Source organism: Solanum lycopersicum, chromosome 8, assembly GCF_036512215.1.
Source record: "Solanum lycopersicum chromosome 8, SLM_r2.1".
Lineage (NCBI taxonomy): Eukaryota > Viridiplantae > Streptophyta > Magnoliopsida > Solanales > Solanaceae > Solanum > Solanum lycopersicum.
In genome coordinates this window covers 62,411,310-62,434,011 of record NC_090807.1, presented here as the reverse complement: position 1 = coordinate 62,434,011, position 22,702 = coordinate 62,411,310, and the positions used below count along the sequence as shown (strand labels likewise).

The window sequence follows — 22,702 nt, the reverse complement described above, 5'->3', positions numbered from 1 at the left end:
CTTTACTAATATCAATATTTAATGCCGCTAAAAATTATTTTTATTATAGTAAAATATGACAAATTTATATTTATCGTCGAATAGTCATACCATTTTGTAATATTAAAATGGCTATAGTAAGATAGTTGCGTTTAATATAGCAAGGCACTTTTTTGATATTTAAAGCTATAAGACTAATAGCTAAAAATTATAAGAATACTGAATTTATTGCCATTTGAAAAAAATCACATATTTGAAGTGTAAATAAGAGATAATTAATTAAATATTTTTTAAAAGAATCTTACAATATCGTTAACTATATTTTATAATTTATTTTTATTCTATCACTTTAAGAGAGATAATTAAGAACGAGAAAAAAAATAGTAAAAATCAAATTTACACTTATTGCGCGAAAGAAGTTAAAAACAATCCCGTTGATAATGTTAGTCTATAATATGATGACCAAAACTTCTTTTAGATTTTTGTGATCATATTATTATTTATCAATAATTTTTTTTAAAAAAATAATTAAGTTTACTTTTGGTGCGTTTTAACATTTTGTCTTGGTGTCCTAGAGGAATTTTGGTACATCACATGTATGACAGTAAGCTCTAAACTACTCCACTAAGCATTAATTAACTTAATTAATTAAGCAATATTACAGAAAGATAGAGAATGAAAAGAATTATAAATTAATCGTAGAGTATAAAATCATTAGTAACAACCCTATACAATCCAAACTTAATGGACATTCTTACGTCTAACAAATACTTTATTAAAATAACAATAAAAATAAAAATAACTATTAACGGCATTTAATTTTTAATTACTGCTAAATATGTATTTTTAGCGCCAATTGTCACTCTTTGTATATGTTCCTAAAGTCTTTAGAAACATTGGTTCTAATAACACTTAACTAATGCTGATAAAAACTTTAACATTTTTTATTAGTGTCAATATTTAATGCCATAATGTGTTTATCACTATGCTTGTTTTATACTTATTTACATTTTTTTTTCTAATGTAGAATTTAAAATTTAAAATTGTGTATAAAATCATTTGAAAATAATACTTTCAATCAACTTTTCTCTATATTTAATATTTAGTTACAAAATTTCTGATTAATGATAAAGCATTAAGAAGTTATTAGTACAAAGAAAAACTTGGCCTTTTTTTTTTTGACTTTTGGAATCTGAGCATGTTCTTTTAGAAAAAGAATTAAATAAAGAAAACAACTTTATTAGAAAAATAAAAAGGTACTTAAAAGAAACAAGAAAAATTAAAAGAAAACTTTTTACATGAGTGCTTAAATGAAGCCAATATTTAGGCGATTAATGTGGGATTTGTAATAATTATAACAGCAAAAATACCCATCTTTCATGTTCCAAAAGTCAATAAACATGGAAAAATACCAAATTTGATGACTCACCATTTTTTTAAAAAAAAAACATATTATAGAAGTATAGTTTATAATTTATGTTATAATTTTTTTTTTTACTTTTTGTCCAAAAATAGCATGTAAGTATAACAAAAAATAGACAAAGTAGCTCATACTGACCGACCATCTCAATTTTTAATATCAAATCCAATTATTTATAAAATTAAATAATAGTTCAAATACTTTTTAACTTATTAAAATTCATAAAGTTTAAATTATTAATTCGTATTGATCAAGCGTCGTTTAAAAAATTATATAAATTTACAGTTATCCACAAATTCAGTGCACTATTAAAGTCATAATTTTAATAAATAAATATAAATTAATTAATTTAATTATTTAGTTTTCTTATACTGATTAAATTTTTATTTTTAAATTAATAACTTTAAGGTAAAATCAAAATATTAATTTTATAAAATGACAGACATAAAAAAAAAAGGCAACATTCTATTTTAGTATGAACAAAACCAGAAGTTAACTGAGTCAGCAAAAAAACTCAGAAGGTCTCTTTTTTCATTTTTCTAGAGTTGCCCAGAATCCCAATACTAAAAAAAAGAAGAAGAAAAGAACCATTTTTTCTTGAACCCACAAAGATACAAATCATCATATTGAAAAATTGATTTTTTTTTTTAAAAAAAGTAGTAGTAGTAGGCCATTCACCATTGCCAGAATTCCCATTTTGTATTTTTAATTTACTTGCTGTTTATATACCAAAATCTTCCTTTTTTAAAGCCAACTTTTGTTTCAGCTTTATACTTGTGTTACTTGTTGTTTTCTCATTGTTTTAAGGTTATGGCAACTCTTAGTGATATTGGGGTTTCAGCAATTATCAATATTCTTGGTGCTTTTGCATTTTTGTTGGCTTTTGCTCTGCTTAGACTTCAGCCAATCAATGACAGGGTTTATTTCCCAAAGTGGTACATTAATGGGAAGAGGAGTGCTCCAAGGCATGTTGGGAATTTTGTGGGGAAGTTTGTTAATCTCAATTTCAAGACTTATCTTACTTTTCTCAACTGGATGCCTCAAGCTATGCAGATGAGTGAAGCTCAAATTATTGAACATGCTGGACTTGATTCTGCTGTTTTCTTGAGGATATATACTCTTGGGTATGGAAAAAAAAGCTATCTTTTCTTGATTTATGTTGTATTGGGAAAGTTGTCAACTTTTTGTCTTGTTTTTTTTTTTGTTGGAATTTTTCTATCTGGGGTGGTGTAAAAATCCAATCTTTGGGGTTAATGCCTTTTCAATTGATGAATCCCAATGGTATTTCTGCTGATCAGTTTCAGAATTTACTTGAGTTGGCTCCCTCTTTCTTTATAGAGGGGGAGGGGAGCTAATTACATACATATGAAGATAGACTCTGAAATTCTCAATTAGAATTTTTACTTTAGTTTTCCCCAATTCAATTGTGGCCTACTAATTTCTAGTACTTAAAGTGTGGTTTTCAAATGTGTGAACTTTATTTTAGAATATTTGAAGACTCTATACCCAAATCAGTAGTCGAAATGAAGTATTCTGACCCTCGTTACTACACATAAATTGCGACAGACGGAGTACTTAATGAGAATCTCTATATGTTGAAGTGTCTCCTTTGCAGTTTCCCTGCTCAAGAATTTCTGTGGCAGTTAATTTGTTTGCTTGATTTGCAATTTTTTGCCTTATCTGGAGGCTGATCCATTTTTTTTGTAGTTTAGCTAACAAGTTACTATCATATTCGAGCACATAAGATAGTGTAGTCTAGAGTGAACTGAAAAAAAAAGTGTAAACAGTCTACCAATTCCCAAACTTTCATGCATATAACCTTGTATAAATCTTTTTTTTTTCTTCACGACTTTTCATATAGGTCAGCTCTTAAGATTCAATTAAAGCTGCTGCTTTAACTTTATCTAATCATATACCCGCATTCTTGTCTTTGACAGCTTGAAGATTTTTTTGCCAACTGCACTTGTGGCACTTCTGGTTCTTATTCCAGTTAATGTGTCAGATGGGATATTGTTTTTCCTCAGCAAAGATTTGGTTGTCAGTGATATTGATAAGCTCTCTATATCCAATATTAAGCCCAAATCCCTGAAGTAAGTCTACCGTGTATATATGTTTCTGATTTGTGCTTCTACCATTGCTTACTCTGATTCCTCTCCTTATATTTTGTTATTGGATCTCTGATATCTGCCGTCTGAAAGCTTAGTATTATACAGAGGAAGCTTTACTTATCAGGGAGATTATTGAGGAGCACCAAAAGGATGTTAAAAAAACAAAGGGGCATATATTTTTGGATGTTCCTTAAAAAAGAAATAGTTTTCTCAAAGTTCCATCTTTAAGAGCCAAATGTAAATTGTGTGCGCGTTGCTCTTTCAGTGATTTAGAAGGGTGATGCTTTAATTTGTCTTTTAGAAAAGTCGAGCCTCTAACGGGTAGGCTGGCTTGTTTGCTAGTAGAAAGAAAACTAATGTTGATCCAAGCTAGTGATTTTGGGAATTATGCAAATTTCATTTCATATGTGGTTCCCACTTCGCTGTGTTTTCTGTCATGAAGTTTGTTGTCATAACATCTGCTTCCGAGTTCAACATCTGCTTCCGAGTTCATCTGCAATTCAACGTTTTCACTTCATCCAACTGCTCAAGTTGATGATCATGTTGACACGTTTGATTTAATATACTAACATACTTAATCGGTTTAGTCAACTATAGACTGCCTGATTAGTTAATTCCTGGTTTGTAAGGTCAAGAAAACAAGTCTACTGTTTTCATATTGTGGTCCAGTACGACTTATGTGTTAAAGCAGTTTTCTTTTAGAATTAGTGCATGGGCTTCTAGTCTTTGGAACATCATTTTGCTGGAATTATGTATTTAACTGGCCAAAAAAGAAAACCTAGATTGCGTGCATATAACATGGTTGGAAGTTTTATTCTGCCTTAGTTTCTCTTTTTGGACCATGTTTCCACTCGGTCAAGGAATTTGAGAAAGTTGGAGGCTGAGTGATAGAAGAGTCCTTTGAAGTCAATGTCCTTGTAATGGCAGGACTTATTTCAGCAAGAAACTGTCTGCAGACAGGAGAAAATATTACTATAGAGATTTCGGAAGGAATTGGTAAAGTTACTATCATGTGACCAGGAGGTTACGAGTTCGAGTTGTGGAAACAGCCTCCTGCAGAAATGTAGGGTAAGACTGCAGACTTAGATCCTTGTGGTCCGACCCTTCCCTGGACCATCCGCACAGCGAGAGCTTAATGCACTGGGCTGCCCTATTTCAGTATGGGAGGGTTGATATGGTTACTCTTAAACCTGGAGAAACAATGATATAACACTTATTTACTTATTTTGTATCAGCACGCATTTTCTGAGGAAAAATTTATGTTCTGGTAAAGGGTAAAAAATGAAGGAAAATGCTAGTGTAGTTGATGTATTGCCAAGAGGACGAAGATATGTACAGGGTAACTTACAAATAGTACTGTAATTTGTCTTGTCCTCTTTTTGTTTGAACGTTCTTGTTCTGTGTATATTCTGTTGGATCTTATGCTAAAAAGGATCTCAATTGGTTGTTCACATGAATCAGGTTTTTTGTCCACATAGCAATGGAATACTTTTTCACGTTTTGGACCTGTTTTATGCTGTACAAGGAATATGGTAGAGTAGCTACGATGAGATTAAAATTTTTGGCTTCACAAGACAGGCATGCCGAACAGTTCACGGTGGGTTAACTTGGGATTGGTTTCCTTGTTCTTAAGTTTGATGATCTTTATCCATAAGCTGAAGAATTTACCAAATATGAATGGAAAATTTTCTCTCCATTTTACAATGAACCTTTATATCTTGCCTTTCAGGTTCTGGTTAGGAATGTTCCTTATGAATCGAAACGCACAATAACAGATAGTGTTGAAAATTTCTTTAAGAAGAACCATCCAGACCACTATCTTTGCCACCAGGTAACATGTCACTCTACAGTGGATAATTTTTGGTCATTTTTGTAGTGAGGTGGTGTTTACCTAGTATTTGCTAACTCTTCTTGAGCTGGAATTGCTTACTTCATGTGGTTGCTTTGGTCTTATCTTTATAAGGCTGTCTACAATGCCAACAAGTTTGCCAAACTTGTCAGGAGAAGGGGTAGGCTTCAAAATTGGCTGGACTACTACCAGCTTAAGTTTGAAAGAAACCCAGAAAAGAGGCCATTAACAAAGGTACTTTTTAGCTGATAGAACTCAGGAAAAGCGACATTTTTAGCTTGAACTTCTCATGGCACTGCTACCGTTTTTTTAAAAAAGAGATAAATTCTCATGCTGTGGTTTTCATCCTTTTTGTACTTCATTAATGTTTTAACAGCATGCTATATCTCCTCTTTCTGCAGAAAGGCTTCCTTGGACTTTGGGGTGAGAGAGTTGATTCCATTGAGTACTACAAACAGCAGCTTAAGGAGTTTGATAGAAGAGTGAGTTTAGTTGCTAGTTTGATTAGCTTATTTGTTGTCCTTGACCAAATGAATATTCTAGTCAGCATCTTAATTATATATATATTTTTTAGGAGTTAAAATTGATGTATTTATTACATTTGTTGCATAAAGTTGTCCTTTTTCTCCCTCCAACAACATTTGTCTTTGGAAAGGAGAGGCGCATCTTAAGTCAAGCTTTAATACAGGTTCCTTTTCACTAATTTACTTATCCTTTGTAATTATGTTTCTTTTTCTAGTTGACAATGGAACGTGAAAGCATTCTCAAGGACTCAAAATCTATCATGCCTGCTGCCTTTGTATCGTTTAATTCAAGATGTGGGGCAGCTGTTTGTGCACAAACACAGCAAAGCAAGAACCCAACATTGTGGCTGACTAATTGGGCCCCTGAGCCACGAGATATATATTGGAGAAATCTGTCTATATCTTTTTTCTCTCTCACCCTCCGCAAGCTTTTGATTTCTGTGGCAGTGTTTGCTTTGGTATTCTTTTACATGATTCCTATTGCCTTTGTGCAATCGTTGGCTAATCTGGAAGGTTTAGAAAAGGTTGCACCTTTCCTCAGGCCACTTATTGAATGGTAAGAACATTTTCTCTGCTTTCAAAGAAGAATGCATATTGTCTTTGCTTTGGAACAGAGTAGTATTTCGGTAATCTGGTTCATTCATGCCTTATGTGAAAAGTTGATTTAATGAGGAAATATCAGTGTGCAGTGCCACATCGGGTATTAGTGTGTGTTTTAAGTTCGCGACCGTAGTTGTCATGAATATTCATTACTCTGCAATCTGCATTAAATCATATATGATACTCCTGTTGACTTTGTAAATTTTTTAGCATTTTCCGAACCTTCTCCAGCAAATATTATCTTTCTATTTCAGATTGTCATAGTCCAGATTTTCTCATCAGTTTATCTGCTGGTACTAAGCAACTGTAAAACTTTAGCCAATCAGCTGGTTTGATCTCCTTAAGAAATGCCATCTAAAATGATCTTGGTGTCTGACTGCTGCTTCTTTTGATCTCAGCAGATAGAGGTCAGCTATTGAAGACACAGTAGACTCGATGAATGTCTAAGCAACTTTCTTGAGACTACATTGTGCTTTAATCTACCACTCTATTTTGCTGTGTATTAAGCATCCTAGTTTACGTAGTATAACAGACAAAAAGAGAGGACTTCAGTTATTATCATTAGATTCCCCTTTTAGGTGTCAAAGAGCTTTTTCTTTATTCAGATATGCTTGTTATATATTTTGAGTTCTGACTAAGACCGTTACTTCTATTTCTATGTACATGTATTATAACTCTCTTTCATATCAGCACTCGTTGTATTTAAAGAGTTTCTTGTGAAGCAAAATTTCTCTAAATGCTTGCAGGAAGGTTATCAAGTCATTTCTACAGGGTTTTCTTCCTGGTTTGGCTCTTAAAGTATTCTTGTTTGTTCTTCCTGCCATACTGATGTTTATGTCAAAGATTGAGGGACATGTGGCATTATCAGTGCTTGAGAGGAGAACAGCTGCAAAATACTATTATTTTATGTTGGTCAATGTATTCCTGGGGAGCATAGTAGCAGGGACAGCTTTCCAGCAACTTCATGCGTTCCTTCACGAATCAGCTACCCAGTAATCTCTCTCTCTCTCTCAAAACCCGTTGGGTTACTATATCATTGGGTGATTGTCGTCAACTCACCAGCACCCTTTATGGTTATTTAGGTCCATTCTCATAGTTTAGGAATTATGATGATTGCACTATGCTCATGAGTTCTTGATACATGATAGATCCATTTGCTCTTTCAATGAAAGATGTATGCCTATGCGTGTCGGGACATAGATGCTAACCTCATTCTTTGATAGTGTGATAATCAGTATAAAGCTCATTGAATATAAATCGATGTCATAAAATTTCTCACAATGATTAAGGGTGAGAAATATGAAACTAGAACATTATTGAATTTTGACCAAGACATGGTCCAAGTGAAAGGAACAACACTAGCTTAGGTTAACACCAACTTTATTGTTATCTTTGGAATGTTCTAAAATTCTTGATTTGCTCTCATTTTCCTTATTTCTTTTACCTCCAATAACCTTGACGATGTGCATCAGAATAGAACAAATGCTGAGTTCGTAATGGAACTCGGGCTATCTTATAGCCAATATCAACATAGCCTTGTGGACCTTGTGAATCTTTCCCCTTTTGAAAGAGAATATATGCAACTCAAAGATCATCTATATTGCTTCTCATTTGTTTTTCTGCCCCTTCATGTAATTTGTAGATGGAGATCGGAATTTCGAAAAAAATATATAGATGGAGATCCATCTTAAGTTGCTACCATTTTTCTTCAAAAGTTAAAATACTTAAACTACTTAGTAATGCATTAGCCATTTAACTTAAAGGGTGCAAAGTTATAGAAAAGGCGTATATTTTTTTTGTTATTTCGACATAAGGAATAAACAAGTGCTTCTTTACTAGACATTAATAAATATGAAAAAGCAGCACTTTTCTGAGACAGAAGTACATTTGTTTTTGAGGAAGTTTGGAGTTCTATAGCATTTTGTTTTCTTTCATGCAGGATACCGCGAAATATTGGGGTATCAATACCAATGAAAGCAACTTTCTTTATGACATATATAATGGTTGATGGTTGGGCTGGTATTGCTGGTGAAATTCTCAGATTGAAACCTCTGGTTATTTTTCATCTGAAGAACATGTTCCTTGTGAAAACTGAAAGGGACGTGGAGAGAGCAATGGACCCTGGGAGCATAGATTTTCCCGAGACACTTCCAAGTCTTCAACTATATTTTCTTCTGGGAATAGTATATGCTGTGGTTACTCCAATCCTTCTTCCTTTCATACTGATCTTCTTTGCCTTTGCTTATCTCGTTTACCGTCATCAGGTTAGTCCTTATCCTTTTATCATTTTCTTTTTAACTTGTCGATTTGTTTATAAACCTTGTTAACGCACATAGCTGGAAGTAGCTCTTTTTGTATTGAAGCAATTTATAAGAGCAATTCATTGCATCAGTGATCAAACATTGAGACCTAATGATTTGTGTGGCATTTTACGGGGAATGTAGTTAGAGTGTTTGCAAAAATACGCATGTTACCGGTTTATCATTTTTATGAATATACTCTGCAGTATTGTGGGAGTCAATTTCCGATACTTGGTGGCGGTGTTAAATAGTCCAGTATAGGGAGGAAGTAGTGTCCTTCTTCAAGAACATAGCTTTATATGGTGTATTCATCAGCCATGATTTCTGATTGTTAGTTTGTTTTATACAGGTAATCAATGTGTACAACCAACGTTATGAAAGTTGTGCTGCGTTTTGGCCCCATGTTCATGGGCGCATTATAGCAAGCTTAGTAATATCTCAACTGCTTCTGATGGGTCTGTTGAGCACAAAGAAAGCTGCTAAGTCTACTCCGTTCCTCGTGGTGTTGCCTGTTTTAACCTTAACATTTCACAAGTATTGTAAGAGTCGATTTGAACCTGCATTCAGAAAGTATCCCATTGAGGTAACCTTCACTTGCTAGTCATATATTACGTCTTTCTCAACACATTTCTGGCATATTAACACATGCTTCCGTTTCTTAATATTTCTCCGTGATGAATCTTGCAACCACTTCATTTAAAAGCTTTAGCTGACAGAGAGAACAACAACTTTTGTTTATTCATTATAGGGAACTTTGTCTGAAAGCTTAAGCGGATAGAGAGAACATCCACTAGTCTATGTACTTATATCGTCAACAAATAGTAAAGGAATAACATCTCACATCTCATGATCATTTTCAGGAAGCAATGGAAAAGGACTTGCAAGACCGATCTTCTGAATCTGACGCCAACTTGAAAGCATACTTGGCTGATGCATATCTACATCCTATTTTCCACTCATTTGAAGAGATTGAACTGGAGGACGTTAAAATCGACAAAAAGCCTCCTCCTCACAGCCCCAGCCCCCCACTGAGTGAACTCAGTTCTCCATCACCAACTCATGATGCCAAAGACCTCAAGGAAGTCGAGCCATCTGGGACGTCTCAAACATCTCACAACGTCCAGCACTATGAAGTCGGACAACCAGGGGACTTGTTTCACTATGAATATGAACAAACCAGTCATGTATATCACTATGATTACCAGTCACAGTATCACCACGATTCGCAATATCAACATAGCGGATATCATTATTGAAGCCAGGTTTAATCCTTAGTTTGATTGATGTTTAGCAGCTTAATTGCCTTAACCACCTCACTTAAGACCAGTTTAACATTTTGCTAAACAGGTCATGCCCTTCTAGTTATAATTTTTGTGTCCACCAATGTAAATGCATTTTAGTCTCTTTAATTTTCTCACAAGTTTTTTGAGATGTTAATACATGTGTTCGTCGCACCAAGATTGTCTAGTGCAGTTACCTCTCCTCTGTGGTTTGCGAGCTATTACATAGGCGTGAGGTTTTATCCTGTGCGCACCCAAAGGGTAGCAACTGCGGGTCCTTGTCATAAAAAAAAATACGTGTTCTTGTTTTCCTCTTTGTTTGTTAAGAAGATGAAATCTAGGTAAAGTAGGAAAGTCTTAAGACATTGTAATGCAGGTGTATCAGCGGAATTTTAATTTGATGGGTTCAACTTTTAAGGTTCTTAGTATTGAATATTGTTGAAATATTTATTGATATTATAGTATATGTTAGAATTTTTTAGGATACAAAATAACACTATTGATGATAATTGAATTAAACACTAGTGAATCAAGAATTCAACTAAAACAAATTATTTTTAACATGAAATGTAGTCTTGAATTTATCAGTAATTCAAGATAAAGACTTCAAGTCAAATGAGAATGCATAGATAAATTTAAAGGACTAGATTACAAAGCAAGAGGAAATATATCAATAATCGTAAAATTCTAAAAAGAGGAAATTATATAAAAAAATATGCACATATAGTAAGTACATATATATAAAAATAAGGGATAATGCCCAAGTACCTACTCAATCTATGCTTGAAATTTCAGAGACACACTTATACTATATTAAGGTTCTATTACCCCCTTGAACTTATTTTATTTATAATTTTTTACCCCTTTTCGACCTACGTGGCACTATCTTGTGGGCCCAACGAGGTTGATTTTTTTAAAAAAGCTAGTGACAAGTAGGCTAAAAAGGGGTAGAAAATTACTTATAAAATAAGTTCAGGGGTAATAGGACCTTAGTATAGTATAAGTGTGTCTCTGGGATTTCGGATATAGGTTGAGGGGGTACTTGTGCATTTTCCCTAAAAATAAAGGACACAAATATATTTTCTAAAATAGGCGTTCCTCTCCGTTTCGTTTTAGTTGTTATGTAAAGTTTTTTGAAAGTCAATCCGACTAAATTTTAAATTTAAATTAGATTACATTAATACACTATATAAAAAGAAAATTTTAGATATAAAAAAACTACATGGAAAGTACTATAATTTGAATATTTTTCATAGCAATTAATGAAAAAATGCATATTAAAATGTTAGTAAAAATTTATATGTTTGACTATAAAAAAAGGAAATTATAACAATTAAAACGGGATGGAGAAGTACATTCCACCTATTCTTTTTTAGTTGTCATATTGCATTTTCAAGAATCAAGTTGACTAACTTTCAAACTAAATTAGATTACATTATTATGATATTTAAAATAAAAAAATTAGGTATTTAAAAACTATAAGAAAAATACTTTAAATTACAATTCTTTTTCATATTAATATAATAAATAAAAAAAATACATCTTAAATATTAGTCAAAGTTTATAACGTTTGACTCTTAAAAAGGAAATCATAACAATTAAAAAAAAAGAAAAAGAGAGTAATCAATTTTATTCAATTATTTTAAATATCTTTTGCTGAAACCATTATTAAACCATATTATTAATTTCTTGTTTATTCATCAAATGCACATAAAAAAGGATTTAAAACTCACACATTTTCAAATATATCATTTTGTCATATAAAACATTTTCGTTTGCACAAAACACAGATATACACCTTTCTTTTTTAAAATTAAATAATATATTCCTATTTTTTAATCTAAAATTTAATTTAAAACCAATAATTTTTAAATACGATAAAACCGTCGAACTAAAGGTAGATATAATTTGGCTTCATGCACAACACTTGTTCACACACTCCTGTCTAACTTTTCATATCCAGCTACATTTTAATTAATGTATTTTCTTTTAAATTTGATTTTTTTTTCTTAAACCAATTTTATATGTTCTCTTAATTTTTGGTTTAGAAGTCACAAATATTGTGACCAATATAGTATAAATATTAGATTCATAGTCCAATTAAATAAGCGAGTATAATTTTTTACATAAAATAATTATGTTATTATTACCTTATAAATTCATCACATAAAATAAAAAAAGGTGAAGGTTTGTGTAGAAATAGATTCTAAAATTGTCAGAATTTTGAGTTTGAGTCCTTTTAAAATGTTAAATCAAAGTTTATATGTTTGATTATAAAAAAAAAGGAAATTATGACAATTAAATCGGGACGAAGAAATACACTCCATTTGTTCTTATTTTAGTTGTCATGTTGCATTTTTTGAGAATCAATTTGACTAACTATCAAACTAAATTAGATTACATTAATATAATATTTTAAAATAAAAAAATTAAGTATTCAAAAACTATACGAAAAATACTTTGCAATTTATTTTCTTATCAATTTAATAAAAAAATACATCTTAAATGTTAATCAAAATTTATAACATTTGACTCTTAAAAATAAAATCATATCAACTAAAAAGGAAAAAAAAAGTAATGATTTGTTCCGATTATTTTAATTATCATTTGCTAAAACCATAATTAAACCACATTTTAATTATCAATTGCTTTTTCACTTTGCAGTGAATATCCCTACTTATAAATCAATATTTCTAGATAATTTCTTTTTTATTCATCAAATGCACATAAAAAAAGATTTAAAACCCACACATTTTTCAAATAATCATTTTCGTTGCACCAAACTTAAATATAAGCCTTTCTTTTTTTTCAAATTAAATTATTCTTCTTTTTTTTCAAATGTAAAATTTAATTTAAAATCATCATTTTCTAAGTACGACAAAACTGTGAAACCAAAATTAAATATGACTTGGCTTTATATACAATACTTATTCACACACTCATGTCAACTTTTCATATCCAACTGCATTTTCATTAATGTATTTTCTTTTAAATTTGATTTTCTTTTTCCTTAAACCAATTTTACATATTTCTTAATTTATTCTTTTAAAAGTCACAAATATTGTGACCAATATACTATACAATATATTAGATTCATAGTACAATTAAACAAGACACAGTAATTCTTTTACATAAAATAATAATGTGTTATAAACTTGTAAATTTATCACATAAAATCAAAAAAGGTAAAGTTTTGTATAGAAATAGATTCTAAAAATACAAAATGTTGTATTGAAAACGTCATTTTTAAATAAATTTATTGCCATTTAAATTTAATCGAGTCATATGATCGATAGATATTTGCAATCTGTTTTTAATAAGATGGCAAAGACTAATTTTTTGTGTGTTGCGTCTTAGCAAGTAAAGTGTTAATTTTTATTACTTGCCAAGATGGCAAAGCCTAGATTTTTTTTTTGTTCTATAAATGCAGTGGAGTGGGTTTTCTTGATTTGAGTTGATACAACACTAATTAATCCTTGTTTAGGGATCAAAATGGTAACATTCTTGAAAACCCAATTGAGCTCCCATGTCATAGAGGGTGAAGAAAGTGGGAATGGTGAAGTTGAGAAAAACCCTTCTAAAACCCATTCATTTCCCTTTTGGTACTGTGCTGAAACAGGTATATACAGCAGTAAGTACCCTTCCATAAAATTGCCAGAAGACCCTTTGCTTGATGTTGTTTCCTTCATTTTTTCTCACAAAAATGGTGGGGTTTCTGCTCTTGTGGACTCAGCTTCTGGCATTTCAATTTCCTATTCAGAGCTTTACCCCTTGGTTAAGTCTATGGCTAGTGGTCTTCAACAAAGGGGTGTTTCACAAGGTGATGTTGTTTTGATTCTACTCCCTAATTCCATTTATTTCCCTGTTATTTTGTTGGGTGTTTTGGCTCTTGGTGCAATTGCAACTACTATGAATCCCTTTAGCAATTTGTTAGAGATAAAGAAGCAAGCCCTTGATTGTTCTGTAACTTTGGCATTCACTTCTAGTGATAAAGTTGACCAATTGTCTACATTAGATATTCCAGTTATAGGGGTGCCAGAAATTTTGGTTTCTGGTTCGAATTGTAGTGAAAGTTCTGTTTTTTATGAGCTGATTTCCTGTGATCCTAATTGGGATTCAAGACCTAAAATAAGTCAGCAAGATACAGCGGCAATTCTGTACTCGTCTGGTACTACTGGTGTGGGAAAAGGCGTTATCTTGACTCATGGGAACTTTATAGCCATGGTGGAAACTTTTGTGAGGTTTGAAGCTTCACAATATGAATATTCGAGTTCTGAGAATGTGTATTTGGATGTTACACCAATGTTTCATGTGTATGGGCTTTCTCTCTTTGTGATGGGGTTGTTGTCGTTGGGAACTACCATTGTTGTGATGAGCAAATTTGACGCTGATGAGATGGTGAAAGCTATTGAGAGATACAATGTCACTCATTTTCCCCTAGTCCCACCATTACTAATGGCATTGACTAGAAGAGCAAAGGATGGTGCTTCGAGCAGTATGAAGAGCTTGAAACAGGTTTCATGTGGTGCAGCACCAGTAAACCCAAAATCCATTGAAGACTTCGTTCACACTCTCCCGGATGTTGATTTCATTCAGGTATTTCCCCTAAATCACTGACTGTCAATTGAATGCATCTTACCACATGTGTCAAAGTAGCTACCATTTTGGAAAGACAAAGTTGCTAGTTAGTTCAAAGTACAAGTGCTTTACTTATGTTCTTTGATCTGCTTAACTTCCCTATTTTGCTTTATTCTATTTGATATGGATGAGATCAGGTTACTTGCTCTCATATTTTAAAGAACACGTTAGGGAAAAAATCAGTTGGGTTGTATGATGTTAGCTCTAGATATAAGTCTAATTGAAGCTCTTTACCTTGGTTTAACCCTTCAAAATAAATACTTTCTTCAACTTCTTCTGATTCTGATTCTCTTGTCCTGTGAGTCAATTGGCAATCATAGACGTGTTAGAATATTGCAACTCGGAGCATTACTCATCCAAAGAGATGGAATGGCACAATTAACTGTTTGTTTTTGCTTTCACTATTCAGAACATATGTCATAATTTGTTGTCCAGGGATATGGCATGACTGAGTCAACTGCTACTGGAACACGTGGTTACAATACTGAAAAGCTGCATAATTATTCTTCAGTAGGGCTTCTAGCTCCAAACATGCAAGCTAAAGTAGTGGATTGGATCACCGGTTCAACCTTAGCTCCCAACTGCATGGGTGAGCTCTGGCTTTGTGGACCTGGTGTAATGAAAGGTACTTAGTTTCTCTAATGCTACTGTTTCTATTTATCTGAAGATTCTGAAATGCTCTTTATGCTGCTAAATCATCACATAATTTTCTAAGCGCTAAATTTTGAAAGATTTTTTCTGGTGGATATGCATCATCCTTATATTTTTAAAAAGATTTTAGGTGAAAAACTGTAATATTTTTAGCTCTTATAACCATAGTGTATCTCTGATATGTATGATACTGTTTGAGCTAATGCTTAACAAAAGCCGATATGCAAAGTTATTGCCAAGTGCCTTACCATATATCTTGTTTTGGCTTTACAACTATTTATGCTTCCAAACAGTAAGTAAAAATTCTGTATTTGGCTTCAATTTCCAGGATACTTAAATAACTTAGAGGCTACTAAGTCTACCATTGATGACAATGGTTATCTCCATACTGGTGATATTGCGTATTTTGATGAAGAAGGATATCTTTATGTCATTGACCGTCTGAAAGAGACTATCAAATACAAGGGATTTCAGGTAGATCTTTTAATTTCTTCTATTGGAGTTCTTGCATATTTTCTGAGATCTAAAACTTGTTATGCTGCTTCTGATATCTTATATTCATAAATATAAATCCGACTTGTCGTTCATCGTTCAATTTTTTCTTGATGCTTCATATGTTTGAGTAGCATCAGAAATTTACCCTGAGTTCCATTATTATTTCAATCATTCTTTTAAATTTTTTGTCGAGTATGATGGATGGATTCTCTTGCTGTGTATATTTTTGCAGATAGCTCCCGCTGATTTAGAATCTGTATTGGTCTCACATCCAGATATCATTGATGCTGCAGTAACAGGGTAAGCTTGACTTGTGCTTCAGATATTGGTGCATACCTGTTAAAAGGAATACATGTAATTTGAATAGAAATTAGTAATTTATCCTCCATGATACCATTTCGATGACACTGAAATTCATTCCTTAGAAGGGACTGCTAAATATGAAAAATTCAAAATAAAGGTGACTCGCTCGGAAAAATTGACATCAACCTCTAAGCCTGGTAGAAGCATGAATGGGGGAGAACTATTTTTTTTCAATCACAATCAACTGTTCCTTCATGTGGTTTACCATGGTAGTGAACTTCCTTAAAATAGAATTCACGATATAGTCTTTTGCTGGAGTTACAGAAGAAATTTGATTTCCTGCTGCTTATATCAATTTGGCTCAGAGTATATCTGGTAGTCCTCACGTATTTTTGGTGTCTAGACTGATGTAGTAAGTTACGCTCTCATTACTTTTACCCTAGAGCCAGTAGTGTCACTGGTTTAAACAATCATGAAAGATATTGAATCACGGGAACTGTCCAACCATACCAAAAGGAGCTTTCCCTTTACTTATTTCCTTTATGCAGATATAATGAAAACGAGTCGGACTGCAAATCTGAGCATGCCCAGATATTTGGATTTTAAAAACTTCAATTGTATTGGAAGATGTTATCATTAAGTAGTGGAAATAAGTGCATGATAAAATTTACCGGTCTTTACTCAAAATTTGTGGAAGATATTTAGAGACAATGTCAGTAAAAGTACTCCACGTTGGCTCTTTATCACCAAATTTTCCATGCTGATCTTTGAGCAATTGCATAATATCATTTCTTTCTACCACTTTTAGCATGATCAGGCTTCTAGCTGTCATCCACTTTATTGTTATTCGATTTTTCAGAGCCCGAGATGAGGAAGCTGGAGAAATTCCAGTAGCATTTGTCGTTAAGAGAGACGGGTGTGCAGTTTCCCAAACAGATGTAATAGACTTTGTTTCTAAGCAGGTAATAGTCAGCTTCACTATCTGTTTTTTCGGGTTTCTTTGTGTTATTCCCTTGCTTCATCTGGCAGCGAGTCATTCGTCTCCCTGCTAGTATGACAATTGACGACAACAACAACAACACATATCCAGTATAAATCCCACAAGTGGGGTCTGGGGAGGGTGGTTTGTACCCCTACCTCGTGAAGGTAGTGAGTTTGTTTCCAATAGACCCTCGAAGAATAATATAGTAGGAGGGTACTTATAATAATATTGATACGGAAACTAGACCACACTCAACTAACCTTCTACCCTAACCAGCAGCCTCCATATCTCCTCCCTGCTAGTATGACATAGCTAATTTTATGATTCTCAAGAATACATGTATATTATGCATCACGAATTCTTGGTATAGCTAATTTTATGATTCTCAAGAATACATGTATATTATGCATCACGAATTCTTGGGATATAGTCGCCTCCATTGTTAATCACTTCATATTCTTTATAACAGGTTGCACCATTCAAGAGGATTAGAAAAGTTTACTTCAGAGCTTCCATACCCAGGTCTGCAGCTGGGAAGATACTTAGAAAGGAGTTAAGGAACATATTAACTTCCAAATTATAGAGCCTCTTCATCAACTGTTGAGCTGTGAAGCTGCCTAACAATGTTCGTTAACCGGCGATACACAGAAGAAATCAGTTATAGATTAAGATACTTTTTTTTGTGTTTCCTTATAATAGATGCAAAAGCACCAGTTACCTGGTAATATGTACAATTTTTTTATCAACCTTGTGATTTTAGCAGCTCTGGTTGCCATCTATAGCTGCTAAAACGTATCGAATAATCCCTTCGTTCAGTATATTGATCTCCTGATATTTTGCTGAAATTGAGAGCAATTTTTCTTTTGCCTCTCAAAGTGAAAAATTAGAATCTGGCTCCCCACATATTTTGGTAAGCCTTGAAGGAACTTGTAGCTTGTTTGACAAAGTTTTGGGGAAGTTAAAAAGTGTTTAATTTTTTTCTAAAAATGTGCTTATATTATTAAAAGTGTTTTTCGAATTGATTAGTAAAAAATGCGAGAAAAGTCCTGTTTTTCAAAAGTTAAATACAGACAAAAGAAGGCAACGAACAAAACTGATTATAGTATTGTTAGAGACAAAGAGTCACTCTTTTATATGTGATGGAGAGAATAAGAATCATCTTTTTCTATTCACATCCACACAAATTTCTTCACTTGCCAGTTCAAAAAATGGACCAACTACATTCTCTTCTTTTCAAGATTTCCCATGGCAACAGCTTCAGCTGTTCCAAGAAGTTTATTTCTCCCCAATTTCCAATACCCAACAACTCTCTATCAAATAAAGCTCAAATCTTTACAAACCCCACTTAGAATCCTTCCTCAGAAATCCAATTTGAGCTCTAATGTAGTCAATATCAAGACAAATTTCGTCGAAAATACACAATCCCATGAAAGGGGTGTTAAGAGAATTCACTCTAGTAGAAGACTTATTGTTAGATCCATGGGATCAGACAGTAGTGTTGCATCCACAGGGTTACCAAGCAAGGCAAAAAATTGAATCTTTTTTCTCTTTCATATTGTGAAATTTTGTTGGCCACAATTTTTTTTGGAAAATATTCTTTTTGTTAGGTGCTTTCTAAAAAGTACTTTTGGAGAGTAGTATTTCGTGTTTGACTAATCAATTTGGAAAACAGTTTTGCCTATATTATAGTTCATGGAGGAAAAGATTACTTTTTTAGCTTTTTTGTATACCCCTTTCGTGGGAGCTCCCACCGTTTTTGCTTCCTTGGTGACTCGAACTTATTATAACTAAGTGTTGGAAGTGAGGAGTGCTTAACCTCTTAGCAACTCCCTGAAAAAACAGTTTTTGTTACTACTCAAAGCTTGAGTTTTGATTTTTTTTTTTGGTGTTTGTTTTGCTGTAGGTGTTTGGAGTATTGCATTTATTAGTTTCACTTGGAATCATACTGGCTATGGATAAATTGTTAAAGAAAGCATTTGTGGAAGCTGCTATTAAGTTCCCAAGTGCTCTATTTGGAATGTTTTGCACATTTGCTGTTCTAACGATTCTTGACTCCGTTGTTCCTAAGGCTGCAGAAGGATTGATGAACTTTTTTGAGCCTGCACTTTTGTTTATCCAGAGATGGCTTCCATTGTTTTATGTACCTTCTTTGGTTGTTCTCCCTCTTGCCGTCAAGGATGTTCCTGCAGCTTCTGGGGCCAAGATTTGTTTTATACTAGGTACCACATCTTAACTGTACGATAAATCGCCACACTTTTGGTTCTTTTTGCAGAAAGAGCTCTGAATTAAGATCAACTAACTTTAAGTTTGATGCCTATTTAGCTTCTAGAGGCCCTTGTGTTGCTAAATTATAATCACACTTTAAGTCGATGTGAATAAGAAAATGCTATTAGTTACTCATAACTGAATATCTTCCTATGAAACAAAAATGGTTTTTTTTTGGACATTGCGCTCAGTAGGACCTGTTTAGAGTCAAACATGTTCCTATTAATTGTACCCAAACATATAGTAAGCTGCTCGACTAGATATCCTTACAGCTCGTTGAATGGTTGTTACATATTGTTCATAATGGATTGTTGTGATGAATACACTGTTCTGATAGATTCTATTGTTTCTCGTCATTTCATAATACCACGCACCAGCAATTTGAAGAGTAAGCTTACAGTTATTATAAAAAGGTAGGGTAATTGGTAAAATAAGATTATTAATACTAAGTAAGAGAAAAATAAGGTAACGAGGCAATCAAACCGAATCAGTCTGTCACATATATATGGTTATAAAAAACTGCAGCTTCCTTCCTTTTCTTTTCTCACTTTGAGCAAGTCTCTTTGTTCATGCCAAGAGAGTAACTGGTTTTTTACTTTTTTTGCAGTTGGAGGCTGGTTGGCTTCTCTTTGTGTTGCGGGTTTCACAGCTATATCCGTGAGGAAAATGGTAAAGACTGAGATGATACCTGCTGAGCCCATGGCAAAGCCTTCTCCATTTTCTTCTTTGGAGATGTGGACTTGGAGTGGTATCTTTTTGGCATCATTTGTTGGTGCACTTTACTATCCGACGGCACTGGGAACAAGTGCTAGAACATGCCTACCCTTTCTACTTTCATCTACTGTATTAGGCTACCTAATTGGATCAGGGTATGATTCAGCATGAATAAATCTACTTTTCAGTTTATCATAGAAACTTTCTTCTTTTTTCTTGTTCATCTGGTCTATACATTCATAATTTTTATATCCTCAGGCTTCCATCGGCTGTAAAGAAGGTTTTCCATCCAATCATCTGTTGTGCAGTCTCTGCAGATCTTGCAGCCATTGCTTTTGGATACCTTTCTAAGTCTGGACTTGATCCAGTTCTTGGTGAAGATTTTACTTCTATGTTATAATTTATTTACTTTCTTATTCTTACAGCATTAACATGAAAATTGACTTGACTATAGCTATATCAACTTAGATTAGCCATTTCAGTGGTACATGATGTAGTAGATAAAAAGAAGGTTTAAGGAAGATTTAATGCATAAACGTCAAGCTTCTACATGTATAGTAAGATGTTACAATTTCTGCCCATTTGTTTTCCTGCGTAATACATAAGTATTATGAGCATGAGACGTCAAACTTTCTGAACAACATTATTTGTCCATTCAGCTAATCAAATTGTACTTTCTCCTTGCTTATTTATTCAGGGGATTATCTTACAAAGGCCGCATCTAATCCTGGAGCTGGGGACATTCTCATGGGATTTTTGGGATCAGTCATCATCTCCTTTGCCTTCTCCATGTTCAAGCAAAGAAAGGTAACTAGAAATGAACTGCAACTAAGGCTGATAACAGGACAGAAATTTAAAGTGACTTCAAACTTATAGAAGAACTTTTATGTTTACCGGTGATTGGTGAGGAAGGATGTATACGGCAACAAAACAAGAAAAAAAAGAGGCAAATTTCAAAGACTTAAAAAATAGAACGAACTGAACAATGACATTCCAAACCTAGCAGTAGATTCATTTTGGAGTTGTTTTGCTTGTCCTTCGCTTTTCTTACAAACATAAAACTTTTTTCTTTTTATCCTTTACCTTCCTGACTTCTTGCAGCCAATGTAAGATGAGTGGTCCTTCAGAGGATTCACTCTCTTTCAGCTTCTCACCTGTTCCTGTCTTTTGCTTATGCTAATTATCTATTTTCTATTCTCAGCTTGTTAAAAGGCATGCTGCTGAGATTTTCACCTCTGTCATTATATCCACGCTATTTTCACTATATTCAACCGCACTCATTGGAAGGCTGATTGGATTGGAGCCAAATTTGACTATATCGATCCTACCACGATGCATAACTGTCGCACTAGCTCTCAGCATTGTTTCTCTATTTGAAGGTAAGGAACATATCATTGATGATCTTGTTCTCTGAAAGCTTGATGAATCATGGATTATCTGGTAATCGAGAGTGAAAAAGATGCTAAAACTCTTCTTGAATGTGTGATATTCAGGTGTGAATTCATCCCTAACAGCAGCTGTCGTTGTACTAACTGGTCTGGTGGGAGCAAATTTTGTTCAGGCTGTGCTGGATAAACTTGGCTTCAATGATCCTATTGCTCGAGGAATTGCAACTGCATCAAGGTACTGGCCGTTTTCATTGTGCAGATAGCAATCATTTAGCTTTACAATGAGAGGACTGTTCCTTGTAAGAGTTATATCTAATGCTCCATTTCGAAAAGAAAAAAAAAGAAGAGAATCCATTTCGAAAGAGAATTATATCAAATGCTAGAACTATAAAAATTGGCTTTTGCAACCTCAGTTTACGATAACAAGTTTTCCTCTTCTAGGATCAACAGTTTGAGTTTAACTGTAAAATTATATTTTAATTTGGTGAAGATCGATTTTTATGTTTGAGAAATTTACATAGAAGAAGACCAAAGCTGTATAATATTGCTCTAATGACTATCTGTATTTTGTTTTTTAGTGCTCATGGGCTCGGAACAGCAGCTTTGTCAGCTAAGGAACCTGAAGCTCTTCCATTCTGCGCTATAGCATATGCCCTGACTGGTATATTTGGTTCTCTTATATGCTCAGTTCCAGCAGTAAGACAGAGCCTATTGGCAATTGTCGGCTGAGCTTGTTCATCTTCACATTCATCTTTCTTCATTCCAATTCGATCATTCTGTTGAGATAATGCCAGCACAATCACCCAAGTTAAGTTTCAGAAGGCAACGAGCAACTTGCTGTTTCTTCACAATGTTCAGATTCTAGATGCAAGGTGTTTATAAAGTTAAAGTTTCCATTGTTTCTCTATCACTCTTGGGGAACATGATTAGGAACTTTCCTGCATCTAGTTTTAGGTTTACTTAGGATGTGTATAGAGGTACATATCCATAGTTTTTCGTTGTAAGGTTTTCTCCTGTAAATTGAAACGAATTGCTACTTCTTTTATGAAAGTAAGCACAGCTGAACAGCATGAAACTCAAATGTATTTTTGGTCTTATAATTCATAATTATATTCTGGAGATCAATTATCAACAGCCTTCCACCATCAGTACTCTTTTGCAATTAGAAGGATGAAATAGGATTCATTACTTCCTTAGGGGATACAC

The 22,702-nt window shown here is 33.5% G+C and overlaps 3 protein-coding genes across 3 annotated transcripts; all 3 read left to right on the top strand.

The window, feature by feature from the left end:
* Positions 1–1,858: 1,858 nt before the first annotated feature.
* Positions 1,859–10,238, top strand: LOC101249476 (CSC1-like protein At1g32090). Its single transcript, XM_004245867.5, has 11 exons — positions 1,859–2,523; positions 3,337–3,489; positions 4,969–5,104; positions 5,237–5,338; positions 5,471–5,590; positions 5,758–5,838; positions 6,096–6,436; positions 7,227–7,472; positions 8,420–8,744; positions 9,130–9,363; positions 9,641–10,238. Exons 1-11 carry the CDS (start codon positions 2,210–2,212, stop codon positions 10,034–10,036), a joined length of 2,448 nt encoding a protein of 815 aa, XP_004245915.1. The 5' UTR covers positions 1,859–2,209; the 3' UTR covers positions 10,037–10,238.
* A 3,131-nt stretch (positions 10,239–13,369) lies between these two features.
* LOC101255909 (4-coumarate--CoA ligase-like 6) lies at positions 13,370–17,974 on the top strand. Its single transcript, XM_004245889.5, has 6 exons — positions 13,370–14,656; positions 15,134–15,323; positions 15,678–15,823; positions 16,077–16,144; positions 17,007–17,109; positions 17,599–17,974. Exons 1-6 carry the CDS (start codon positions 13,553–13,555, stop codon positions 17,710–17,712), a joined length of 1,725 nt encoding a protein of 574 aa, XP_004245937.1. The 5' UTR covers positions 13,370–13,552; the 3' UTR covers positions 17,713–17,974.
* A 320-nt stretch (positions 17,975–18,294) lies between these two features.
* LRGB (plastidal glycolate/glycerate translocator 1-like) lies at positions 18,295–22,626 on the top strand. The gene is made up of 8 exons (NM_001365676.1): positions 18,295–18,653; positions 19,033–19,348; positions 20,002–20,263; positions 20,367–20,482; positions 20,806–20,915; positions 21,310–21,487; positions 21,602–21,731; positions 22,075–22,626. Exons 1-8 carry the CDS (start codon positions 18,375–18,377, stop codon positions 22,223–22,225), a joined length of 1,542 nt encoding a protein of 513 aa, NP_001352605.1. The 5' UTR covers positions 18,295–18,374; the 3' UTR covers positions 22,226–22,626.
* The last annotated feature ends 76 nt before the right edge of the window (positions 22,627–22,702 follow it).